The sequence below is a fragment of the Geotrypetes seraphini genome, chromosome 7 (assembly GCF_902459505.1).
Source record: "Geotrypetes seraphini chromosome 7, aGeoSer1.1, whole genome shotgun sequence".
Lineage (NCBI taxonomy): Eukaryota > Metazoa > Chordata > Amphibia > Gymnophiona > Dermophiidae > Geotrypetes > Geotrypetes seraphini.
The window spans coordinates 160,931,083-160,958,008 of NC_047090.1; the positions used below are offsets into that span (position 1 = coordinate 160,931,083).

The 26,926-nt window shown below is 42.5% G+C and overlaps 1 protein-coding gene across 2 annotated transcripts in view; it reads left to right on the forward strand.

Moving 5' to 3' along the window:
- MOK (MOK protein kinase) overlaps positions 1-26,926 on the forward strand; it is a 133,050-nt gene that overhangs the window by 20,202 nt on the left and 85,922 nt on the right. For both annotated transcript variants that reach the window (XM_033952403.1, XM_033952402.1), the window contains exons 2-4: positions 650-764; positions 1,134-1,223; positions 5,095-5,165. In XM_033952403.1, coding sequence (XP_033808294.1) covers positions 650-764; positions 1,134-1,223; positions 5,095-5,165 — 276 coding nt within the window. The remainder of the gene's footprint in view (positions 1-649; positions 765-1,133; positions 1,224-5,094; positions 5,166-26,926) is intronic.

Below are 26,926 nucleotides of genomic sequence, written 5' to 3' on the forward strand. Positions count from 1 at the left end.
CTTGGCTTAACTGGATATGTTTTCTAGCTCTCAGGCTAAGGGGGTAGAGCATGTGCTCAGAAAAGTGTTTGGATTTCTGCAACTCCCGACCTACAGGGACTACAGAAAGAAGATTATCAAAGGTAGAAATCTAATCTTTCAATAAACTGGGTGACATAGAGAGGTTATCTAAGGGCCCTTTTTACAAAGCCATGAGAGCGAGTCCTATGCAGCAAATGCAACGCAGCCCATTCAGTTCCTATGGGCTGCATTGCATTTGCTAGCCAGACTCGCTACTGTAGCTTTGTAGAAGGAGCCCTTAGTTAGTAGGACTCTTAGAGGTCTCTATACACAAAAGCTGGTGGACTCTGAGGTCTGTCCATCTATTTAATAGTTAATATTCCAGCTCCCACAAATATTTTCAGTTTTGTTCTGCTCATATTGTACATGCTTGTTGTGCTGTTAGGCATCATTCTTCTTTGTGGCTGTGTTGATTTAGAGGATGTCACCGTGTTTCCTATAAACCGTCTTGGGGCTTTCAAAGATGGACAGGTTGTAAAATGAAATAAACTACATCTTCCACTATTAAATATATCTGTATTTAAGGAGAAATCTAAATGTTTTCTATAAGAATCTTCCATCTAAACTATAAAATCTTGTTTATTTCTAGGATATAAAATTGTTAGCAAAATAGGTGAAGGCACGTTTTCTGAAGTTATGAAAATGAGGAGTCTTAGAGATGGAAATTACTATGCATGTAAAAAAATGAAGCAAGAATTTGAAAGGTATGTACATATCCTTGACAAGTCATCTTAACTTTGCAGTTAATTGTATGAATTGTTTGTGCTGGAGCTAGACCCGGGATAATGTTTATTCTGTGTCTTCCCCAATGAGTTCAATGCAGTGCACAGTTTGGGGAACCACTGTTGTGGGAAATAAGCAGGATTTTGTTTTATAGTTTTTGTAGAAATGTTGACTGACTTAATAGTAATTTGACAGAAGTTTCCCTTTCTCCAAACAATGGCTCAGACACACCATGGGATGCATATAGAGCAGAGAGCTAGGCTCATGCTTACCCATTTTAGTGCTGCAGCATTCTTAAAATTGCTTTTCTTGTAGACAATAAAATTATACTTTTTGTTATCACATGACAGTATTGATCAAGTGAATAATTTGCGAGAAATACAAGCACTGAGGCGACTGGGTCCACATCCAAATATTCTTCTCTTGCATGAAGTTATTTTGTAAGTATTCTTGTTTTCCTTCTTGCATCTTGTACATCATACATTTTGCTTCACTATGTAGGGTAATGTACCATATTTTTTGCTCCATGAGACGCACCTGACCATAAGACGCACCCTAGATTTAGAGTAGGAAAACAAGAAAAAAAACATTCTGAACCAAATTGTGTACTAATATATACCAGGCTCTGCACCCATCCCCCTCACTCCCTGCCAGGCTCTGCACCCAACCCCACACTCCTTGCTAGGCTCTGCACCCTGTCCCCCCTTCCCTGCCTGGCTGTCCCCCCACCCTCCCAAACCCCATACACCCCAAATATGCAAAAACTCTGTTACCCCCATCAGAGACCTGAACTCTTATGGTCCCTGAGGAAGAACCACCCTTCACCCCCTCCCAAGGATTAGAAAAAACCAAGTCAAATACCCCCCTCCCTCCTCTCCGATTGCCCAAATCCAAATCTTTCCTGGAGAGTGTAGGGACAGTGGTCTTTTTATCCCTTCAAGCCCTACCATATTAACCCAAATAATAGGGGGGGGGGAGGGCTAGAGCAACTAGGCTTGCAGTACCGAGCTGTTTTAAAGCGAGGATGCCAATACAAGAAACAATGCGAGCGGCGTTAAAAGACCCTTCTCCCCCCACCCCCAGCAACTGTGACCTTTCCCTTCTCCAGACAAAAGCCCCCAGGATTGCATTGCAGCCCCCCCCCCCTCCATGTTTCTGCAGAATCCCGCAGCCTCCTTTGCTCTGCTCTTTGTTTTTTGCCCGCACACTTTGCAATTCCCCAGCCCCATGGTCAGGCCCCACTGACCTGGCCCCCTGCGAGCCCCCCTGGCTAAAGCAGGGAAGCAGGACACCGAGCATGAAGTTGAAGGTGACAGCGGGAGCCGAGCAGCGGGAATCAGAAGCTCATGCCGAGCATGAAGTTGAAGGCGTTGGCAGGCGGGTGACAGTGGGAGCCGAGCAGCAGCGGGGATCAGAAACTCGTTCCTGTCTAGGCCTGCGCTGCTTTCTGAATGGCTACCATCAGTTTTCGCGAGTCCCATGAGAACTGACAGCAGCCATTCAGAAAGCAGAGCGGGCTCAGGCAGGAAAGCCGATACTCAGCTGGACCACCTAGCTATAAAGGTATGACGGAGTGGGGGTGGATCCACCTTACAAAGTTTCATCATCACAGAGAGCGCTCCAGACACATCCTACATTTTTTCCTAAGGTAGTGTTGGAATTCCATCATAAGTAGGTATTCTGCTGATGTTCTTCTCGAAAGCTCATGTAGATCCTGGCAAAAGTGCACTGCACACCTTGGTCTGCAAGCGAGTGTTAGCCTTCTATCTGGAGTGGATTAAAGACCATAGACAACCACTCAACTGTAGAGAGCTGCCTGGGAACAGGGGCAATGGGGATCCTGCAGAGATCCTCTCTAGGTCCTCGGGGGAAATGTATGTTAGCTTTAGGAAATGTATGTAGCAGATGTTTTTTGTATTGTGTTCAGCAGAAAAGGAAATGCATTTCTAGTTTTATTTCTCCAGTGTTAAAGTACTAGCTGACCCTTGCTGTACCTGGTAGGGATCCCTAAGCGCTGCCAGCTGAGGACCTCTTCCAAAGGTGGCCAGAACTCCCTTCTACCAAGTATAGCAGTTGCTGGCAACATCCTTGAGACACTGAGGTGCCAACATTTGTGGCTTAGGGAGGCTGTTGCTGGCTCCCAAGCTTGGTAAAATTGATTTTTGGCCACCTTCAGAGGAAGTCTTCAGCTGACATAACTTGAGGGTCCTCATCAGCTGGAGTATTTATATTTTATATTTACATTAGAGGTTTTGGCAGAGACCCATTTACAAAGTATCTATTCTTCACAGTTAATATTTCCAAATTAATAAAGTATCTTTAATTATTTATAAATGGGACTCTACCAGAGCCTCTAATTCAGTAGCAAAATTAAATAAAATAACTATTCTGAAGTTTATGGGGACGGAAAAGATTTCTTGTGAGGACAGATTTGATTCCAGAGGGGATGGGTTTAATTTCTGTCATTGCACAACTCTCTACTCAACTTTTTGTTTCATTTGACCTAAATAGGATGGAGACAAGCCGTTGATAAGCACACTTTATCCAGTTAGTTTGCCGACTGCATTTTTTAAATTTATGCCTGACCAACTCTGACTCTTGAGGGTCATGTCATAGCTCATAATGTTAGGGCCATGTCAGTGTCAGTAGTTCACCTGAGGAGATTTGTAGGGCTGCTTCATGGTCTTCAGTCTATACATTCACATCTCATTAATGTCTCGAACAGGATACCCAGTCAACAGCTGGTTTGGACAGAGAGCTCTGCAGAATTTGAGCTGGCGTTAGTTCTAGACGCGTAGCGCGAGTTTAGCGCGTGCTAAAAAGATGCGTGCGCTAAAACCGCTAAAGCGGCTTCATAATAGGAGCCCTTAATGTGCAAAATGTGCAGTTTTTATTACATTTATAAACTGGTTTATCTGAAATGTCAAGTGTGGATTTGTATGAAGACAAAATGAGATAAATTGAGCATAAAACAACTGTAAAAATATTTTTGGTTTCCTAGGCAACCATTCATAACCTAATGTGATTTTTCTTTTATTGCTGTTCATGTTAAAAAAATAATTTTAGCATAAGGACTGTGCTTCTGTAGCACCAGTTGCATTTATCTAATTCAACTTATTAGTCAGAATTATTGCTCCAGGCAATGAACATACACATCAGCATTAGCAGTAGGTTATAGTATTAGCCTTCACATGTACATATCTTCTTTATAAAATATGCCTTTGAACACTAACTCCTCCCACAGGAAGGAACACTGCTCAGCTTGGATAAATTTAAGTACATGCAGACCATTTGCACATAACCAAATGTGCATACAGTTTGGCAAACAGTGTTTTGCCTGTGGAAAATATCTATTATCATTAGTCATAATCAGAATACATTGTCTCTCTGCATATTTAGGGAGGGTTGGTGGCAGAATTAGAGAGAAAAATCCCAGGTAGTTGTATATGAAGACTGATGCTGCTACTACTTAGTAGAGACCAGCTCCATTTTAGCTAGAAATCAAAAGGTGCAAGAGTGAAACTTTGCCTGCCCCCCCAAACAGATTCATCTTTATCTGCCTTAATAAGGAAAATATTTTAAAAGGCATCTAGTGTAAGCATGTTTTCAGGTGCCTATTTTAGGTCCATTATATAAAGATAAGTAGGCACCTATTTGTCTTTATACATCACATTACATTAGTGACTTTTATTCCGCCATTACCTTGCGGTTCAGGGCAGATTATGTAAGAGGTTATCTGAGTTAATGGTGCTGTTTAGGGGGAGAAGAACTTTATAAATATGTAAGTGGCAGAAATCATCTCTACGTTGTGGATATGGATTTTTACACCTCCTCTGTACACAAACTACAAATATATTCTCACTTGCTGTCATCTGGGCCTAATTCAAAAAAATTTGAACTGGTACAAAGAAAATAGATTTTTACATCTCAAAATTTTATATAGATTGTACAAGTACCAGCATTGATTCTTCACTACCAGTGTCACCATAGCACTACTCAATACATCAAACACACATGCAACCATTTAAGTCTTGTTTTTTTATACCATTCATTTTCTATATAGAGACCCTCTGTGTTCATCATCACATGCCTTTATGAATTCTGTCAACATTTTTTTGTCTTCACCATCTCCCATATTTTTATCTGTGTGTGTATATAGTATGTTTAAATACAAAGTGTCAGAAAATTATTCATTTATCTGAGAAATGCTCAACTAAAAACTAAGGATTCTTGTGTGGTTTGCACTTTGCAGAGACACAGTGATAATTTCTTATGAAAATATAAATTCCACAATGTGTTGCTCTTTTTCAGTGACCAAAAGTCTGGCTGTCTTGCTCTAATATGTGAACTTATGGATATGAATATTTATGAGCTGATTCGAGGCAAGTACCATTACATGTTTAAAGGTCTATATGAAGCCATGCCCCATCTTCAATATGTGTCAAATGTAAGTGTTAGAAAATACTTTGGTACATGCTATATGGAATTGCAGCTAAATGGAGTGCTTATTGGGGCACTCCATCTTTCTGTCCTCTTTGAATGTCCTTCTAGGTAAAGCAGAAATGAGTGTGATCAAGGCTGGTGATCTCGCTTGTTTTTAAATTAATTAAACATAGATAACCTTGTACTAAGATGCACTAGGCCCTAATGTGAGTTTAGTGTGTCAGGAAAGACACCACAGGACGTGCTAAAGCATCCTGCAGTAATCTCTCCCGTTTATGCACTCTGATCACGCTTCTATTTATTTTTTAAAGTCATTTTACAAAAAGCCAAAGATCATATCTGTGTAGCAAAGGTTAGAAATGCCTCTGCCAAACTTGTTTTTTTTATGTACCATTCTAACATTTGAGAACAGCAAAATATATACAGTGGAACCTTGGTTTATGAGCATAATTCGTTCCAGAAGTATGCTCATAAACCAAATTGCTCATATATCAAAGCGAGTTTCCCCATAGGAAGTAAGGGAAACTCGCTTTGATCCGTTCCACCTCCTCTCCCCCCCCCCCCCCGAGGCTACCGGCGCTGCTCCATTCCCCCCCCTTGAGGCCATCGGTGCTGCTCCATACCCCCTCCCGCGATCTGGCATCCCCCCCTGTGAACTGGCATCCTCACGTCACCCCCCCATCCCCCGCGATTCTACATCCCCCCCCCCCCCTGAGCACCGAAACGAAATCTCTTACCCTGATTGGGCACCGGCACCAGCACCAACGCATAGGACATGCTGGTGCCAGTGCCCGAAGATCCTCCCTCTTCTGGGCTGGGCGGTGCATCAGAGATCCTCCCTCTTGCCTGTGCTGGGCTGGACTGGGCCTTGAGCATTTGCGCATGCTCAAGGCCTTCTGGTCTCGCTCTCTCCGAGATTCTCAGATTCAGAATCTCGGAGAGAGCGAGACCAGAAGGCCTTGAGCATGCACAAATGCTGAAGGCCCAGTCCAGCCCAGCACAGGCAAGAGGGAGGATCTCAGACGCACCGCCCAGCCCAGAAGAGGGACAACGCTAGTCAAGGAACCCACGCGAGGGGAGGTCATCCTCGACCTAATCCTCAACGAACTAGGGGGACCTGCAAGGGAAGTGGAAGTAGTGGAGCCATTAGGCAACAGCGATCACAACATGATCCGGAACAAACTAGAAGTAGGGACACCAAAGGTGAAGAGAACCACAACGACGGTGCTCAATTTCAGGAAAGGGAACTACGATGCTATGAGAAAAATGGTGAGAAAGAAACTCAAAAACAGCACAAGAAAGACGGAGACCGTAGAGAAAGCCTGGTCCCTGCTCAGGGACCACGTGCAAGAAGCGCAAAACATGTACATTCCCAGGTTTAGGAAGGGGTGCAAAAAAAATCGAACAAAGGACCCAGTGTGGATAACAAATGAAGTGAAGAAGGGGATAGGTGACAAGAAAATGTCGTTCCGAAAATGGAAAAAGGACCAAACTGAGGAAAACCGGATAGAACACAAGGAACACCAAAAGGAATGTCACCGGGTGGTTAGAAAAGCAAAACGAGAATACGAAGAGAGGCTGGCTGGGGAAGCAAGAAACTTTAAAGCGTTCTTCAGATACGTGAAAGGGAAGCAACCAGCAAGGGAGGAGGTGGGACCATTGGATGATGGGGACAGAAAGGGAGTGGTAAAGGAGGAAAAAAGAGGTAGCTGATAGGTTAAACAGGTTCTTCTCGTCGGTCTTCACGAGCGAAGACACATCCAATGTACCAGAACCCGAGGAGATCATAAGTGGGAATCAAGATGAAAAGCCGGAGCACAGAGAGGTAAGCCGTGAGGATGTCCTCCAACAGATAGATAGATTGAAAAGCGACAAATCACCCGGCCCGGACGGAATCCACCCAAGGATACTAAAAGAACTGAGGAACGAAATAGCGGAAACACTCCGACAAATTTGTAACCTATCCTTGAAAACTGGGGAGATACCGGAGGACTGGAAACTGGCGAATGTCACACCTATCTTTAAAAAGGGATCGAGGGGTGACCCGGGGAACTACATGCTGGTGAGCTTGACTTCGGTTCCGGGTAAGATGATGAAAGCACTGATAAAGGACAGCATCTGTGAACACATAGAAAGAAATGAACAACTGAAATCGAACCAACATGGCTTTTGTAAGGGAAGATCGTGCCAAACAAACTTACTGCACTTCTTTGAAAGGATAAACAGCCGGATGGACAAAGGGGAACCCATAGACATCATTTACCTCGACTTCCAAAAAGCCTTTGACAGGGAACCCCACGAGCGGCTACTTAGGAAGCTGCAGAACCACGGGGTGGGAGGGGATATACACAGATGAATCAGACACTGGCTGGCAGACAGAAAGCAAAGGGTTGGAGTGAAGGACCATTACTCAGACTGGCAGAGGGTTACGAGCGGTGTTCCGCAGGGGTCGGTGCTGGGACCGCTGCTGTTCAATATATTCATAAACGACCTGGAAACGGGGACGAAGTGTGAAGTTATAAAATTTGCAGATGACACCAAACTCTTCAGCAGGGTTGGAACCACAGAGGAGTGCGAAGACCTGCAAAGGGACCTAAGTAAACTGGAAGAGTGGGCAAATAAATGGCAAATGTGCTTTAACATAGAGAAATGCAAGGTCATGCATATAGGAAATAGGAACCCGATGGTCACCTACAAAATGGGGGGAGCGTTGCTAGGGGAAAGTAATCTTGAAAAAGACTTGGGTGTGCTGGTGGATACAACAATGAAATCGGCACAATGTGCAGCGGCTTCAAAGAAAGCAAACAGAATGCTGGGCATCATTAAGAAGGGTATCACAACCAGATCGAAAGAAGTCATCATGCCGCTGTATCATGCGATGGTGCGCCCGCATCTGGAGTACTGTGTCCAGTATTGGTCGCCACACCTCAAGAAGGATGTGGCGATACTTGAGAGGGTCCAGAGAAGAGCGATGAAGATGATAAAGGGCATGGAAGACTGCTCATACGCTGACAGGCTGGACAAGCTGGGGCTCTTTTCCCTGGAGAAGCAGAGACTTAGAGGAGACATGATAGAAACTTTCAAGATCATGAAAGGCATAGAGAAGGTAGACAAGGATAGATTCTTTAGACTACGGGGAACCACAAGTACAAGAGGGCACTCGGAGAAACTGGACGGGGACAGGTTTAGAACCAATGCCAGGAGGTTCTTCTTCACTCAGAGGGTTGTGGACACATGGAACGCGCTCCCGGAGAATGTGATCGGGCAGAGTACACTACGGGGATTCAAAGAGGGATTGGATAAATTCCTGAAGGATAGGGGGATTGAGGGGTACAGATAGAGGTAGATAGGGTAAAGAAAGAGTATGGTTAGAACAATAAGGGGTCTATAGGGCTAAATCTAGAAAACCAGTCAGGTCATGGACCTGGTGGGCCGCCGCGGGTGCGGACTGCTGGGCGCGATGGACCTCTGGTCTGACCCAGCGGAGGCAACTTCTTATGTTCTTATCTTCAGGCACCTGCATGTCCTATGCGTTGGTGCTAGTGCCGGTGCCCAATCGGGGTAAGGGATTTCATTTCAGTGCTCGGGGGGGATGTAGGATCGTGGGGGGGACGGACGATGTGAGCGGGGTGGGGGGGGATGCCGGATCGCGGAGGATGGCACTCGTAAATCGAGTCAAATCGGTTTCTGAGGTGCTGATTTTGCGAATGTTTTGCTCGTCTAGTAAAACACTTGCAAACCGGTGCACTTGTAAACCGAGGTTTGACTGTATTCCTATTTAAATGCTGTACACAAATGCACATGCATTCTGGGATCCCAGGCATACATACCATATCATATCGTATAAAATACAATTTTATACACCTATTATAAAAAGGAAATATCAATTAAGCAAGGCTTCTAACTCTTAAATCTAACTAACTAAGGGACAGAGAACAAAGAGAGGAAACTGAGCTCAGCCCACATGCCCAGAGCTGAGAACAGGAAATAAAGGGGGAACAGAAAGTCTTTTAGTTGAAAAGACCTACCTCTATAGATTTCAATCTAATTCAACTTTTATTACCTTTATTACCTGTTCTTATTAAAGGTCCAGCAAGAGTATATATATATCCTGTACTCCCCAAAAACTCAGGACAGGTTACAGGAGAACATACGTAGGTTCCCTACTTTTTTTTTTTTTAAACTATCTACAACCCATAGGAGCAGAGCAAAACAGGCAAGACAATCTGGTGGCATATAATGAATGATCACAGGGAATACATGCATAATATTTCAGATCACATATAGGGAATGGGGGAAGCCACTGTAGCATGGAATGTTGCTACTCCTTGTGTTTTGGTCAGGTATTAAGGACTTGGATTAGCTACCGTGAGAATGGGCTACTGGGCTTGATGGACCATTGGTCTGACCAAGTAAGGCTATTCTTATTTACATATATAGAGAGGTCTGTGGTTGGGTTATTGGAAGAGGAAAGTTTTTTACTGCTTTCCTGAAGTTCATCAGGCTATTCAGTGACTTAATCTTCATGACCAGAAAATTTCATAGTTTAGAAACATAGAAACATAGAAAAGGGCTACAGCCATCAAGTCTGCCCACTCTACTGACCCACCCCATTAAGTCTGGGCGCTGATGACTTAGTTCCTTAGCTCGACCCTCGTAGTGATCCTACGTGGATATCCCATTTATTCTTAAAGTCGAGCACGCTGGTGGCCTTGATCACCTGCATCGGAAGTTTGTTCCAGTGATCCACCACCCTTTCTGTGAAGAAGTACTTCCTGGTGTCACCATTAAAGTTCCCTCCTCTGAGTTTGAGTGCGTGCCCCCTTGTGACCGATGGTCCTTTGAGAAGGAAGATGTCGTTTTCCACCTCGACACGTCCTGTGACATATTTAAATGTCTCAATCATGTCCTCCTTTTCCCTGCGCTCCTCTAGAGTATAGAGCTGCAATTTGCCCAGCCTTTCTTCGTATGAGAGACCCTTGAGTCCGGAGACCATTCTAGTGGCCATCCGCTGGACCGACTCGGCTCGAAGCACATCTTTACGGTAATGTGGCCTCCAGAATTGCACACAATACTCCAGATGAGGTCTCACCATGGCTCTGTAAAGTGGCATTATGACTTCAGGCTTGCGGCTGACGAAGCTTCTCTTGATACATCCCATCATTTGCCTTGCTTTGGATGAGGCCTTCTCTACTTGTTTGGCAGCCTTCATGTCTGCACTGATGATTACTCCCAAATCCCGTTCTTCTGAAGTCCTAGCTAGTGCTTCTCCATTCAAGGTGTATGTTCTGCATGGATTTCTGCTGCCGAGATGCATGACTTTACACTTCTTAGCGTTGAAGCCCAGCTGCCATGTTGAGGACCAGTTTTCCAACATGATCAGATCCTGCGTCATACTACCCTTGAGACTGCTTTCACTTACTATATTACACAGTTTGGCGTCGTCGGCGAACAGTGCTACTTTACCCTGAAGCCCCCGGGTTAAATCCCTTATGAATATGTTGAAAAGAGATGGTCCCAGGACTGATCCTTGCGGCACTCCGCTAGTCACCTCCGATGTCTCAGAGAGGGTGCCGTTGACCACCACCCTCTGAAGTTTTCCACTCAGCCAATCATTGACCCATGCAGTTAGTTTCTCACCTAACCCCATCGATTTCATCTTGTTTAATAGTCTACGGTGCGGGACACTGTCAAAAGCTTTACTGAAATCCAAGTACACCACGTCCAGAGACTCTCCCGAGTCTAGCTTTCCTATCACCCAGTCAAAGAAGCTGATAAGATTGGATTGGCATGACCTGCCCCTAGTGAATCCATGTTGACAGGGATCCCTCAGATTTCCCTCATCCAATATCGTGTCCAATTTACCTTTAAGTAAAATTTCCATAAGTTTACACACTATTGATGTGAGACTCACTGGTCTGTAATTCGCAGCCTCCACTCTGCAACCCTTTTTGTGCAGAGGAACAACGTTGGCTGTTTTCCAGTCCAGGGGGACTCTCCCCGTACTTAGAGAGAGATTGAAGAGCATGGCTAACGGTTCTGCCAGAACATCGCATAGCTCTCTGAGCACTCTTGGGTGCAAATTGTCCGGTCCCATGGCTTTGTTCACCTTGAGTTTTGACAGTTCTCTGTAAACATCAGCTGGTGTGAACTCAAAATTCTGAAATGGGTCTTCCATGCTTTGCTTTGCTTCCAGACGTGGCCCGTGCCCTGGTGCCTCGCATGTAAAGACTGAACAGAAGTAATCATTTAGTAGTTTGGCCTTATCGGAATCTGTTTCCACATAGTTCCCTTCTGGCGTTCTAAGGCGTACTATCCCGTTTGCGTTCTTTTTCCTGTCGCTAATGTATCTGAAGAAAGATTTGTCTCCTTTCTTAATGTTCTTCGCTAGAGTTTCTTCCATTTGAAGTTTGGCCTCCCTGCCTGCTGTTTTGACCGCTGCAGACTTTGTCCTGTATTCAATGTTTGCTTCTTTTTCCCCCATGCGTTTGTATGAGAGAAATGCTCTTTACTTCTCTTTGACGAGGTGCGAGATCTCATCAGTGAACCATTGGGGTTTCTTTTTTCTTTGCTGTTTGGTTACCGATTTAATGTAGCGTTTAGTTGCCTCATGAAGGGTTGATTTCAAGGTTGACCACATAGCTTCCACATTATCAGTTACTTCTTGAACCTGGAGCGCCTGATGGACGAAATTTCCCATGCGTGTGAAGTCGATGCCCCGGAAATTGAGTACCTTTGTTTTTGTTTGTGACCTAGGGAAGCCTTTCTTAAGGTTAAACCATACCATGTTATGGTCACTGGTGGCTAGCGTTTCTCCCACCGAGACCCCCGAGACGCTTTCCCTGTTCGTAAGTACCAGGTCCAGGATGGCATGGGCCCTAGTGGGTTGGAGAGGAGGTGGGTATAGGAGCACTTGCATGCTGTTTCCAGTAGGAGGGATCTTTGGGGGGAGGGGGGTATGCTGAGCCATTTCTCATTCTCTGAGCAAAGGGAATGGCTAGTCATATAAGGTTGCAGTTTGGCAGATATGTATCTAAATGCCTTGTGGTGGAAATTTTTATAGGCCAGTATGAGGCCCTTGAAGACACAGCGCTTGCTGATGGGCAGCCTATGGGCTGAGCATTGTGCAGGAGAGATGGGGGTCAAGGATACTGAGGTTCTTTAAGAGGTGGATTCCTGCGTTTTGCACCTGCTGCAGGCAATTTAGATTTTGTGCTGTAAAACCATCAAACAGTGAGTTGCAGTAATCCATATGGGATAGTACAAAGGTGTAGAGGAGCTGTGCAAAGTCTGGTTCTGAGAGGTAGGACTGGATTTTCCACAACTGGCTTAGATAATAAAATGAGGTGGAGATGACCTGCGACATGTGGCAAGAGAGTGATAGTTGTTCTGTCTAGTATTACTCTGAGGCTACGGACCTGATCCTTAGTTGTTAGAATAGTTGATTCCCAGGAGATTGATGGGCAGGTGTAGTTCAGATTTTCTTTCCTGATCTAGAGGAGCTCCAATATGGAAGCATTGAGTTGGAGCTTGTTATGGATCATCAAACTTTTTATGTCAGTGAGACAGTTCTGTAGGTTTGAGAGTTGGGAGGCCTAGTCTCTGCTTAGTGGGAGATGCAGCTGGATACCATCTGTGTATGAGTGAATTTTGATTTTATCTTTATGGCAATGTCAATAAGCTGCTTGATGTAAAAGTTGAAGAGTAGCAGGGATAGCAGGATACCTTAGGAAACCCCGTATTTGATCTGTGATTCCTAAGTCGACAAGTCTGGTTAGGAGGAGATAGTGATCAATAGTGTCAAGTGCTGTACTAAGGTCGAGTAGGTCTAATAGTGCATCATTTCTCTTGCCTAGTAGATTCCAGCAGTCATCGATGTTTATTAGGACTGTTTTGGTGCTGTGGAATGACCTGAAGCCGGATTGGTAAGTGGAAAGGGCTTCGTGTTGATCCATGAATGTAGCAGTTGACTTAGTACTATTTTTTTCCAATATTTTAGAAATGAATGGTAGATTGGAGACTGGTCTGTAATTACTTGAATCATTTGAGTCAAGGGTGGATATCTTTAGGATAGGTCTGATGATTAAAAATATATTTTTTTCCTCATTGCTCATGCACAATTTCTTGGTCATCTGCTAGCTGCATGCCTTTTTAAATAAAAAAAAAAATGTTTATGCTTCCTTCATACTTTCTAGGTTTAAAAAGGTTTGCTATACTCTGCTATTTAAGCCATGGCACCATGTCCTCAGGGGTGTGGCATGGGTAGGAAAGGGGTGTGGAAGTGCTTGTCAGCTATCATGTTCACATTACATTAGGGCATAACCTGCAAATGAAAACATGGAAAATGACCTATTTTCCTGTCATGGTTAAAATGGGCTTAGCACGTGGAAAATCCTGCGTTAGGAGAAGCTAAACCAATTTTTTACCACAACATAGTGAAAATTCCCTCTGCATCTTACTATATTGGACTCGGAAAGGTTCACCTTCATTTTGCCACTGGCAGAATAGATGTGTGTTTCCTCCTGCTGATGGACATGCAGGATTCAAAATATGGGATATAATATAATTCTTTCCTCTGAGGACTTGTAGCAGGGTCCAGTTTGCTCTCTCTTTTTTTCAGTGGGATCCTGTTCAAGCAGTATCTCAAGGAGGTTCTGTTATCTAGTCCAACAAGGTTCCAATTTCTGCTTCTTGTTATTTGCCCAAGAATGTAGCACAAGTGAATCAGTAGGAGAGTGGCTTTGATGTGTTACCTAATAAAGAATCTTTTGATTTAATTAAATTTATTGAATCATCTCAAGATAATATACCTGAGCAGGCCACCTTCCTGGAGTTTTTTGCATGTGAAAAAGATAAAGTTGCCGTGATGAAAGCTTACTTCAAGAAAAAGGATTTCTCTTTTCCTGGAATTAATGTGCAAATTTTTCCAAATGTGGGTCATGTTATACAGCTACATAGAAGAGCTTTTCTGCAACTAAAGTTTCACACTCTCTTGCAGCAGAGACTAGCTTATTTTTTAAATTGCTCTGCGAGTTTTCTGATTCCATGTATTTTTTTTATCCAGTGCAGTTGGAGCAATTGTAGAAGAAAGAAGTTGTGAATTGCTTGTATGTTTTTTTGGTCCTTATCAGCTAGATGGGGATTAATTTTAGTAAGGTGCTAGAATTCATGTGTTTTTGATGAGTTGGGTTTTTTTTTCTTTATTTCTCCTGTCTTGTGGACTTGGATTTGTTTTTGTTATATATTTGTTAATAACCTGTAATTTGAAAATACATGTTAAAAAATTAGCAAAAATTAACATTTTTTTAATCTTTATTCATTTTATTTTCAAATAACAAGTGTACAATAAATCACATAGTAATACATCACATCACATTAACTACTCAAGCTTCTCATTTTTGTAGATAACTTTTCATGCTTTCTACTTCCTCTAGGGCAGGGATCCCCAACCCCCGGTCCACAGCCCACTAGTGGGCTGCAGCTGTCTGACAGCAGGGCCGCGAGAGATCCCCTTGCGCAACATCTTTCTATCCCTCCTTCCTATCTTGCACTGCAGAACCCCGCTGACCCTCCTACCATGAGGCCAACATTCCCCCATTCTGCCTTCCCTGCTAGGGCCTTCCCTCTGCCGCTGCATCACTGGAGGTGCCGTTAGTAGAATCAGGCCCTCATTGTCTGGTTCCTAATCTAAAGTCTTGTTTGGGCATTCTGTGGGCTGAAATGAGCCAGTTGTCCAGGTATGAGAAAATAAAAAGGTCTTGTTTCCAGAAAATTGCTTCTTCAACTACCAGGCATGTCATGAACACTCTGGGTGCCAAGGAGAGTCCAAAAGGAGGCACTTAGTACTGATAACGTTGATCGATAAAGGTGAAGTGCAGATATTTCTTATATTCTGGAGTGGATCAGTATGTGTGTGGGGGCATCCTTGAGAATCAGAGAGGTCATCCAGTTGTTTAAGAGCAAGCAGAATAGTGCCAAAAAATTCATTCAGATTTTTTTATTTTTTTTACAAACATATTGACCTTCCTCAGATCTAGTGTGGGGTTTATGCTCCTTGACCTCTTGGGAACCTCCTCAACTGTTCCTGCTTGTACAAGTGATTGAATTTCCATGGCTAGATATTTAAGTGTTGGTCTGCTTGAGAGAGGGCAGCCTGGGGCAGTCTGCCTCTAGACCAGTGTATTGCAAATTGTGTGCCTCCTGATATTTCAGGTGTGCCGCGACAACTGGTGAGGAGAGTCATTCACGCTGACTGACTGCCTACAGGACGTGCCTCTCGCTGCATATCCTGTAGGAAGTCAGCCAGCTCAGATGACTCTCCTGGCCAGCGTCTCTCCTCCTCTCCCCGCACCTCCTGGATCCCTCCACTGAAGTGGGTCACGGCTAGATGGGCCTCCGCGCACTTCCGGGTGCCTTCCGGCTGGGGCACTGGATTTAGTATGCCACCAGCTGGAAAGTTTGCGAGACACTGCTCTAGACAATGAGAATAAGCTGATTTTATAGCCCTTCTAAACAATTATTACCCATTTGTCTATCATGGACTGTCAGGTCTTTCTGATGAAGAATCTTACCCTGCCTCCCCCAATGAACAGTAGTTAAAAACTGGGAATGTTTCTGAGGGTAGCAGAATTTCTGTGCTGACTGCTGTTTTCTCTTGTGTGATCATTGGCAGGGCTATTAGGATAATGACTGTTGCCTGTGCTATACTAGCATGTAGTTGGAAGCTTCTGTAGAAGTATGGCTAGAGACACTGTGACTGGAATTGACATCTAAAGTATGTCTGTTAATATTGTGCATGCATGAGGATTGGTAAGTTCTAGTTGATGTTGTTTAATTTGAGTTGTATTCTTTTACTTTGTCCCCAAACAAGTTGTCTTCCATGCAGTGAACTTCTGCCAAGCTGGTCATGAAGATCCTTGTGGAGACCAGACGCCTGCACCCAGGTGGTTTTATGCACCCTGCATTTGATGCTGTGTTACAGGAATCATAGATACAACAAATCAGGTGGAAGCTGTCCATCTCTTCATGACTGCTTTCAACTCCTAATTCCTCTCACCTTGAGTTCTACATCCCCAACCCAATATGTCATGTCATGTCTGTGTGTCCAAATTAGATTGTAAGCTCTTTAGGGACCATCTATTAAATGTCAAATATATAGCACCGTGTATGCCTTTCAGCGCTATAGAAGTGATAAATAGTAGTAGTAGTAGCTGCATATGGAATTCCCTAAGAAGGGACTCTACTGGAACAATAAATAGTGGTAATGCATCATCTGAAGCTGATGGGCTGTGATGCTGGAGTTGGGCATAGCTGCTTGAAAGGCTTTCCTATCTCTCACTTCTAGAGTCCTCTGATCTTTGCCCACTGGTGCTGCAGTTTGAGACTTCATGGTTTTAGCTCTTTAAAGAGCTGATTCTGCAGTGACTAACTGACTGAGAAAGTTGTAGTTACTTATTTCTTGGAGCTGGAAACATTTTGTATTCAACTTTGGAGCATTTGAGTGTAGCTTGGATGAAAATTTGCCAGATTTTAAATCTATATTTATGCTCTTTATAGCTTGAGTTTAAAAAAAAATATTTTGTATGTATTTAATAATTTGGGGCTCCTTTAAACAGCAGTAGTAGAGCCTTCTACCTTGGGCCGGTGAGGTAAATGCTTCGATTCTCAAGAACTGAATGAGTGTCGGAGCATTTACCTTGCTGGCTCTACCACTGCTTAATAAAAGGAGCCCTTAGTTTGTTAGTTTAATGAATATTTTTGATTTTAAAAACTGTTACGATTCATTTGTTTCTATACCAATGAGAGTTCTGTCTACAGACTGACCCCAATACAACTTTTTGTTTTGTGTTGCAGAAAAATTTTATTATTATGACCTCCTATTTTGCCCGTAGAGCAGTGCTTCCTAAACATTTAACCTATAAGACCCTGTTTTCAACACTTACAGGTCCTTTTGCAAAGCCACAGTAGCAAATGAACCGAAGCTCATTCAATTCCTATAGGCTTCAGTGTATTTGCCACGGGAGACTTGTTACTGCAGCTTTGTAAAAGGAGCCCTTAAAAATTCATGACTTGAAAGCATTAAAACAGGATGGCAAACCTTTTACCTCCTTTCTTTCCCTCATTGATTTCCTCCTCTTCTCACTTTTCAAAGCATGAAGACAGCAGCTGCAGGTTGTGGCAAAAGCTGCAGTAGTTTGCACAGGGTTCTGGGCGTCATAGATCCCTGTGCTCTGCATGGTTTTTATTCTAAAAGGAAGCAGAGAAGAGGAGGCAGAGTCTGTGAATATTTCATATTCACAGGCACCTCATACTGACTGCCACTACTTGACATAGGTCACAGTAGAGATGCAGAGGGAGGGGGAGCAGAACTGTTCATGTAACTCCCATCTAAACTAAATAAAACCTTAGACTTACATACCGCATCTTCTCTATAACAGTAGAACTCGGCACGGTTTACAAGAAATTAGAAAGGAGAACAGATACAATAAGGATGGAATAGTATGGAGAGGAGCAGAATTTACAGCTTTGAAAATAGCCAAGTAATTTTGAAAAGTAGAGACTTCCCTAATTTGCCAATGTAGGTAACGCCTTTCAACGTAAGAAAGGACAATTTAAATTTTTGAGTAGATCTAGTAATGTCAGATCTTACAGAATTCCAAGATGGGGGAATTAAAGGAGGAAGGATGCCATACAAGATCTTAAATGTTTAGCAGGCACATTTAAAATAACCCTGGAAATTATTGGAAGCCAATGAAATTTTTGCAGGAGCGGAGAGACGTGATCAAATTTACTTTTTGCAAAGATCAGCCTAGCAGCAGTATTCTGGATCAGTTGAAGTCTTTGAAAACTTTCCCTGGTCAAGCTTAAATAGACTGAATTACAATAATCCAGCCTCAAAAGGATGATTGATTGAACAAGGACAGCAAAGTGTTGTTGATGGAAACAGAATCTCACTTTCCTCAACATATGGAGACTAAAAAAACATTTTTTACCAGAGAATTAAGATGGTCGTTGAATGAAAGTGTTGAATCTATAATGACACCCAGAACTTTACTTGAGAATTCAATCTGCAGTGAGGGTCCTGAAGGCAACAGAATGGACGAAGGTAGCTGCTCTAATTTTGGGCCAAGCCAAAGTAACTTTGTTTGGACTCGTTCAGTTTCATTTGTACAGTAAGGGCCCAAGACTGAAGTTTCATTATACATTTTATTATATTCTCAACGAGGTTAGTGAGATTCAAGTCTATGTCAAGGAAAACAAAAATGTCGTCTGAATATGTAAATAGGGTTTCACAGGGGGATATAAATGGAGAAGCTTAAAGTAGTCATGTAGATGTTGAAAAGAATAGGTGATAAAGGCTTCCAAGAGGATGACATGGTGCCATTCATATTAACAGTATACGAGCGAGATCGTAAGAATTTTGAAAACCATCCTAACACTGTGGAATCAATACCTATCTCAGAAAGTTGGTAAATCAAAATATCATGGTGAACGACATTGAAGGCCGCTGATAGATCGAATTGGAGCAAAATTGCAAACTTATTGCGCGCTTGCAATTGCTGAACCTTAGAGATTAATGAGATCGGTAGAGATTTGGTACTGAGATTAGGTCTCAATCCATGTTGGCAAGATAAAAGAATGGAAAATCTCTCTAAATATGATGAAAGCTGAGCAGATATAACGGACTCTAATATTTTGGTCAGTAGAGGAATATTCGCTATAGGTCGATAGCTAGACGATGAGGATGGATCTAAGTCAGCTTTCTTCAGTAGTGGGGACAGAACAATGTAACCCATCTCTGCAGAAAAAAGACCTGATGATAAGCAGAATTAATAAGTTTGGTAAGAGATGAAATGGCCTGAGTAGGAATTTTCTCATATAGATATGAAGGGAATGGATCCAGAGCACATTTGCAGGATCTTAATTTATGACACAGGTTTGCGACCTGGGCCTCAGATACATACTCAAAGGCTGTCCAGATTCTGCCTGCTGGAATTGCGATTGGATTAGTATCACCCGACACCAGAGAATTATAAGAAACTAATGATGGAAAAGAGTCTCTTATAATAGCAACCTTTTCATTAAAAAAAATTCACTATATATATACTTTGTATATTTATTTTGAAAAATAAAAATGATTCACAAAAAAAAAAATTTTGCTTAAGTCCTCCGCTACTGGGGAGGAAGGGTGTATTGACGAGTCATTGTTAGTAGTTAACGAGCACTAGATGTTAACCAAGGTGCTACTTTGATTGTTGGATCTGATAATTTTATCACCTTAGAAATTTTTCCTAGCTTTTTTAATGTTGCATTATAAGACCTGATACTATCCCTCCATGACTGTCTGTCAGCAGGAGATCTTGATTTTTTTTTTTTCCATTTATGTTCCAGTGCTCGGCATTTCTGTTTCAGTCTTAGTCGATAGGTGGACTCGGAAAGGTTTACCCAATTGTGCCAGTTGACTTCTGAGGCATCGGGCCTGAGGGAGAAAGCAAACTTTGAGAAATTGGGACCAAAATTGTTCACTTGCGATTTTCATCTGGAAGGTAATAAGTTTTGGAGTACAAGATTGAGCCCCAAGATGGGACATAAAAACAAGAAGACATGAGGCACCCAGAAAGTAATCAGACTATGGAACTTGTTCCCAACGAACATCCTCAACTAAAGTTTTATAAGGTACCACTGCCATAGAATATAAAGTTTTCATTAACCTCTTGTAAAAGAACCCAAATAGTTAAAAGGAAATGCAAAGTTGTTATAATAAGTGACAATGCATATGACCAGGATAACTAGGTTTCCCTTTTTAGGGGTATTTGGATAACATCATTTCACCATTTCACTGATGGTATTCATTTAATCTTTCTTTTAAGAGTTGAGTCTAGTCTTCTGTACTATATAATGAAATCTGTGTAGCATAAGCACAAACCAAATGTAGCAAGGTGTAGTATAGAGCTACAGAATTTGTACTGATCCTTGGTTCTGAATTCTTTGCAAGGTACAATGTCTGTTTTAGGTACAATGGCTGATCACAAGAATTACCCAGATATTATGTTTGTGAGATTTTAGACCTTATAGGTTCCTTCTTCAAATGTATGAGCAAAGCTGAAGGAACTCTTGAGAGGTAGTCAATCATACCTATGTTTATGCAAATATAACACTGAGAAACACATTCAATGAACCACCTTTCACAAAGTAAAACCAGCTTCTAGTCTTGAAGGTCATTTTATAACAGGTGCCTAGGTAGGAAAAGCACATAACACACAGGCGCCTAACCATTAAGTAGACTAGGCAGTCACTGAGGGCAGAAGCATCAGCTTATGAGGGGCAGCAAAGAGCAATTGTAGTTGAAACAAAACGATAGATCTTTGCGTTGTATGGATGCCAGAATCTATCAGTGTATACTAGTGCCTGGTTTGCCAATTTGAATCGATTCACTGATTCACTTTGGTGAATCGATTCGTTTTCCCTACAAATCAGACTTGCCGATTCAGTGACCAACCCTCCCCCCCAGTGAGGGCTGACACACCTCCAGGGCCTCCTAAAGCAGTAGTGGGGATGACAGGTGGGCAGATGCAACGCTCTGAGCAGCCTACTCATGGCCTTCTCTCTGCCGCATCACTGATAACATCACTGATGACTTGGCAGAGGGAAGCCCTGACGGGCAGGCCACGATTAGCCTGTTGAGAGCACTGCCTCTGTCCACCAGTAATTGCTGCTGCTGCTTTAGGAGGCCTGACGGTTTGTCATAGTTCACGGTGGGTGGGGGTGTTGGTTGGGAAGTGCCGCATAGGGGGTTGGGAGGCATGGAAAGCTGCTGCACAGGGGGCTGAGAGGGAGGGATGGGAAATTGCTGCACAAGTGGGGAGTGAGGAATTGTTGGACATGGGGTAGAGGAGCGTAAGGGAGAGATGCAAAAAAGAGGTAAAAAGGGGTGAGGGAGAAATCCTGCATATGGTGGAGGGGAGGAAGACATGCATGGAGAAGAAAGAGGGAGAAATGTTGGACATAGGGTGGAGGGCAGGGAGAGATGGTACATGGGGAGAGAAAAAGAAATGTGAAACATGATAATGGAGGGGAGGAAATGAGAGATACACTTCTCCTTCAGTATTCACAGGGGTTAGGGGCAGAGCTGGCCCGCAAATATTAAAAAACCACGAATAATATTCGGCCTGGTATTGACCCACCCCCCGCCTTTCCCTGGAATCTCGGACCTTACCTTAAGCCCTCAGACTCCCTGGAACCGTACACGGTGGTCTAGTGGGCTTTCAGGGCAGGAGCAATCTTCCTACGGGAGCTCATAGCAGTCATTTCCTAAGAGTGATCTGCACGGGGCAGGAGCATAGGAAAATCGCTTCTGCCCTGAAATCCCGTTAAACCACCAGGTAAGGTTCCAGGAAGTCTCAGAGGGCTTAAAAATAGCCCCCAAAAGTTAAAATCACTTTAAAAAAAAAAATAAAATCGCAAATAACCAAATCCGTGGAGACTGAAACCACGGATTCGGAGGAAGAAGTGTACTGCATGGAACGGAATAGAGAGGAGACAAGGCAGGGAGAGAGAAAGAGAGATAGTAGACAGTGGGAAAGAAATGTTGGATATGGGAGTGGAAGGGAAGGTCCGGAGATGAAAGATGGATGGTGAGCACGGAGAAAGAACAAAACATCAAATGGGCAGGAGACCCTGGTGAGCAAGTTAACAGAAGACAAACAGAAACCAGAGTTTGGGACCAACATGATTTGAATAATAAATTGACCAGACAACAAAAGGTAGAAAAAATAATGTTATTTTCTATTTTGTGATTATAATATGTCAGATTTGAAATGTATATTCTGCCAGAGCTGGTGTTAGTGAGCATGAGCTAGGACCTAACAGAGAGAGGAAAAGTCTTTTTTGTTTATTTTGTTCACACTATAGCAGAGGTGTGGGGTTGGAGGTGGGTGAAGAGGCTATAAAATAAATCCGCTAGGACATCTGAAAAAGAGTTCCTGATTGGCCAGGAAAAGTGAATTGAATCAAATTGAAATTTTGTTTTCCTGAATTGGGCAGCACTAGTGTGTATTAGGGTCAGCAGTTTTCAATAGCCATTTACCTAGGTAGAAAGTTTTTGGAAATTAATCTGTGTGTGTTTATGTAGAGACTGACTTGATTTTATCTATTTTCAAAGGATGTTAAGTGTTAGCCACGGGTGGCCAACACAGAACTCTATCTGTAGAACTTTCAGGGTTATATGGATATTATTGGGTTGTTTAAATTATTGAGGGATCCTTTTACTAATTTGCAGTAAAAAGTGGCCTTAGTGCTCCCTTTCCCTTATGCTAAGACCATTTTTACCATAGCCATAAAAATTTTTTTTTTTACCATTAATAGCCATGTGCTAATATTGCCATTTATTACATGGCCATTAAAAAAAATTACCACGAGTTCTTACCCCATCCATTTTTTTGTATCATTAAGGGCTCCTTTTACTAAGGTTCGCTAGTGTTTTTAGCGCATGCAGGAAATTACCGCGTGCTACACTGCACGCTACACTTCTAGAACTAACGCCAGCTCAATGCTGGCATTAAGGTACAGCACGCGGGGCAATGTAGCGTGCACTATTCCGCGTGTTAAAGCCCTAACGCAGCTTAGTAAAAGGAGCCTTCAATGTTTTTTTTTCAATATATAAACTTACATCACAGTTTCAAAAATATATATAACATTTTCATTAAATAGTGCTCAGACCCACAACCTATTAATGTTCAAGTGAAGTGAACCAAACATAGGTTGCCATCAAACCATCAGCAATGTCTAACCACCATAATCCAACTAATATTCATAAACAGAATATTAATAAAAATCCACTTATCTTGTTGGTGGTTTCTCCCTTAGTATATATTATTTTTTTTCAATAAACAGTAAAACTACCAGTCACTTCCAAAAAGTTCCATGACAAGATACAAGCAAGAAAATTGTTGCACAGTACATTTCTGTGAAACATTAAAAAAAAAAAGAACATACAAGTTTACATCATCAACCTGTTTCAAATCACTGCCTGTGCCCCTCCTCCTTCCCCTCCCCCCAAAAAACATAACCAGTCACCATAGAGACCGCACTCAACATAGTCTTCAAAACATTTCTGAAACATACATTAAGGGCCTCAACCCAGTCACTCCCAGAACAATTATCAACCACTGAGTTTCTATAGAATTAATGACCAAGTCCTTTTTTGCTTATGAGCCACACATTCCAGGTGAATTAATTTCCGTAAGCGAGATGTCCATTCCACTTCTGATGGCACTGTTGTATTTCTCCAATGAGATGCAATAAGTCATTTTGCAGCCGAAAGACCCAAGTGAAGCAGACAACACTGCCACTTCAAGAGTCTCAATAAACAACTTTGAGGGTTAAGATGTATTGGACTATCTATCCATCTTGTCAGACACTCCAAAAAGACTGGATCAGAGGATGTCCCCTCACAAATCTCTTGGAAATACTAACAAGCAACTGAGACAAGGCCTAAAGATTTATAAAAATAAAAGCTGATTTATTTACATACAAGCAAAGGCATAAAATAAAACATTGGCGATTATAATGTAAGAATTATGTACAATGCTAGGTTACTCAGAGAAAAGTAATGAACAAACATTCTTTAAATACGAATGTGAGTACCCTTGTCAGCAATGCTACGAAGTAAACAGGCCCAAATGGAGCACCTGCTACATACCCATTAGCACAACAGAGATGGTATACAATCTGGCAGTGAAGCAAGTTTCTTGTCCTTTGGGATGCAGGTCCACAGGTGTTCTGGCTTACAGTAGGTCTCTGGATTGTCCCAGAAGTGCAGAGATGAGTAAATGAGTTCAGTGGAGTTTTATGAGCTGGTAGGTATGTGAGACAATGACAACGTGGATCTGATGAGATCACCAGATAATTTTTGGTCCCTAAGGAGTCCTTTTTTATACAGTTCTGATATAGGCTCTGCTGCCAAAGATAAGGTAAACAATTCCAGCCACAAAAATGCCCATTTTATGTTCCTTAATATGCAGTTCTTGGAATAAAGTAAAATGCCTCTCTGCACCCAAAGTGGCTGAGGTAACTTGACCAGATATCTGTATAGAGATACCAGATTTTACGTCATTAATATAAACAAACGGATTAGCATGGCACAAAAGGTATATGGGTAGAAATACAATTTAAGATAGGAAAGAGGAACAGTTAAAGGAAAAAACGAAAGGGGTTGGGTTGCAGAAGATTGTTGATAAAAATGGGAAAATTGCTAAAGTTTAATAGAAAAAGCTGAGCTTAAGAATTGAATGCTTTCTTAAATAGGTGACTTTTGAGATGGCCCTTAAAACGGTCAAGAGTTTTTTCTTCTTGAATTAACATTGGCAAGGTATTCCAAAGCTGAGGGGCGACTACAGAGAAGATGTCCTGCCATTTGGTACCTATTATTCTTGTCCCTGACATGATCCTACATGCAGTTAACATGCACAGATTTCAAAGTTACCTCAGGATGTCTGAATGCATTCTGTAGTACTCTTTTCACTGTATTAGTTACATGTTAGCATCTGATGCAGCTTAGTAAAAGTGCTCCTAAATAATAGTATGGAGGTGATTTCATAAGCATTTGCATGCATTGATTGTACACATACATCTTTTTTATGTGTACCTATAAAACCATCTTAGCTGTAAGAATCAAATGTACTTAATTGTACTTAGCTTTAAGTAGCATAGCTAAATCCAGCCAACGCCGGGGAGTTTAACCCAACATGTTTCGCACCATACAGGCGCTGTGTCAAGGGTCTCCCGAGGTGCAGCGTGTCATCCGACTCATTCAGTGTCTAGAGTAGATCGTAATTCAAAGCAGTTTTACAGAATTTAAAATTATAAAATACAAAACAATGGTCATTAAAACAAAGACAAACAAATAAACTTGACTTACTGGAATGAGAAGAGATGGGGAGGAACTACAGTATTTGGATAGTAAAGAACAGATAACTGGAAAAACGAAAGGCGGGGAAAACAAAATGAAAGGCCAAAATGGCCAAGCTAGCATAAGCTAAAAACATCCTTAAAAGGATGATCAAACTGCAAAAGTATCTTTAAAAAGAAATGTTTTTAAACTGGATTTAAATTTATCTAGGGATGTAATATCTCTTAAGTAGCTAGGAGCCGCATTCCAAAGTGAGGAGGCTGTAACAGAGAAGATATTGGTTCTCATGGTATTGATATGCCTTAGCAAGGGAATCGAAAGCAGGTTTTGGTTGGAGGATCAGAGTGAACACTGAGAGGAGTGCAGAATCAAGAATTTATAAATTGTGGCTGACCTGCAATTCTAGTTTTAAATATCAACAGCATAATCTTATAGGTGATTCGGTGTTTGATGGGGAGCCAGTGTGCTTTAACTAAAAGTGGAGTGACATGGTCAAATCTTCTAGCATTAAAGATGATTTTTATTGCAATATTTTGGACAATTTGTAAATTCCTAATTTCCTTCTTGGTGATACCTTTGTACTATAGTCCAGGCATGAAATGACTAATGAATGAACAAGGGTGTTTAGCGAGAGAACAAATCATATGAAGCCAATAAAAACATTTCCTAACCACAGAACTTATTTGATTGTGAAAAGATAGTTTCCCATCAAAGATTATCCCCAGTAATTTAATAGAGTGGACAGTCTGAATTGGGATAAATTTAAGTTCTACAGGAGAGGATAAGGTTAGGCTGTCCTTAATAGGAAAACCTATGATTTTTGTTTTGCTAATGTTAAGCGCTAACATGTTAGAATTGAGCCAGTTGCTAATTTTCTCCAATTTTTGATTAATAACCGAAATGTCATCTGGGTTGTCGAGGTTGATCAGGTGAGTTAACTGAATATCCACATACGCGAAAACTGAAAAAACAATGGACTGTCCTAGAGTAATTAATGGGGCCAGGAATATGTTAAATAAAAGATGGGGGAGAATAGAGCCTTGTGGGATGCCAGATTTGTTTGGAAAAATCTCAGAGGTAGTGCTGTTAAATATAACCTTTGAGGTGCGGTCTTTAAAGTATGAGATGAACCAATCTAGGACTTGGTCAGAAATACCAATTTCCTGAAGACGATGTAGCTGATGGTTTATAGCACAGTTCTTCAACCGCCGGTCCGCGGACTGGTGTCGGTTCGCAGGAAATTTTTGCCGGTCTGCACATGGCCGGCAAGATTGACTCACTTCAACTTCTTGCCGGTCCGTGTAGGGCCGGCAAAATCAACATCTGAAGTCTGCGCTGGGCCGGAGAGATCTTGGGGAGCCTCCGACAGTGGCTTTCTCCCCTCTCTGCAGCTCTCCTTTACTTCCCAGCACAGCGATTCACGAAGGCAGCCTCAGGGCTTTTGCTGAGTTGCGGCTGCCTCTGATGATGCAACTTCCTCTTTCCTCAGAGACCCAACAAAGGACCCGAGGCTGCCTTCCTGAGTCGCTGCGCTGGGAAGTAAGAAGAGCTGCTGGGAGGGGAGAAAACCACTATCAGATTCTGGGAAGCTGCTGGGCAAGGGAAAAAAAGGGACAGCTGCTACTGGAGAGGGAGAAAGAGAGATGCTTCTGGGAGGGGAGGAGGGAAAGGAATCTGGGAAGCTGCTGGGCAAGGAAAAAAGGGATAGCTGCTACTGGAGAGGGAGAAGGAGAGATGCTGCTGGGAGGGGAGGAGGGAAATGAATCTGGGAAGCTGCTGGGCAAGGGAAAA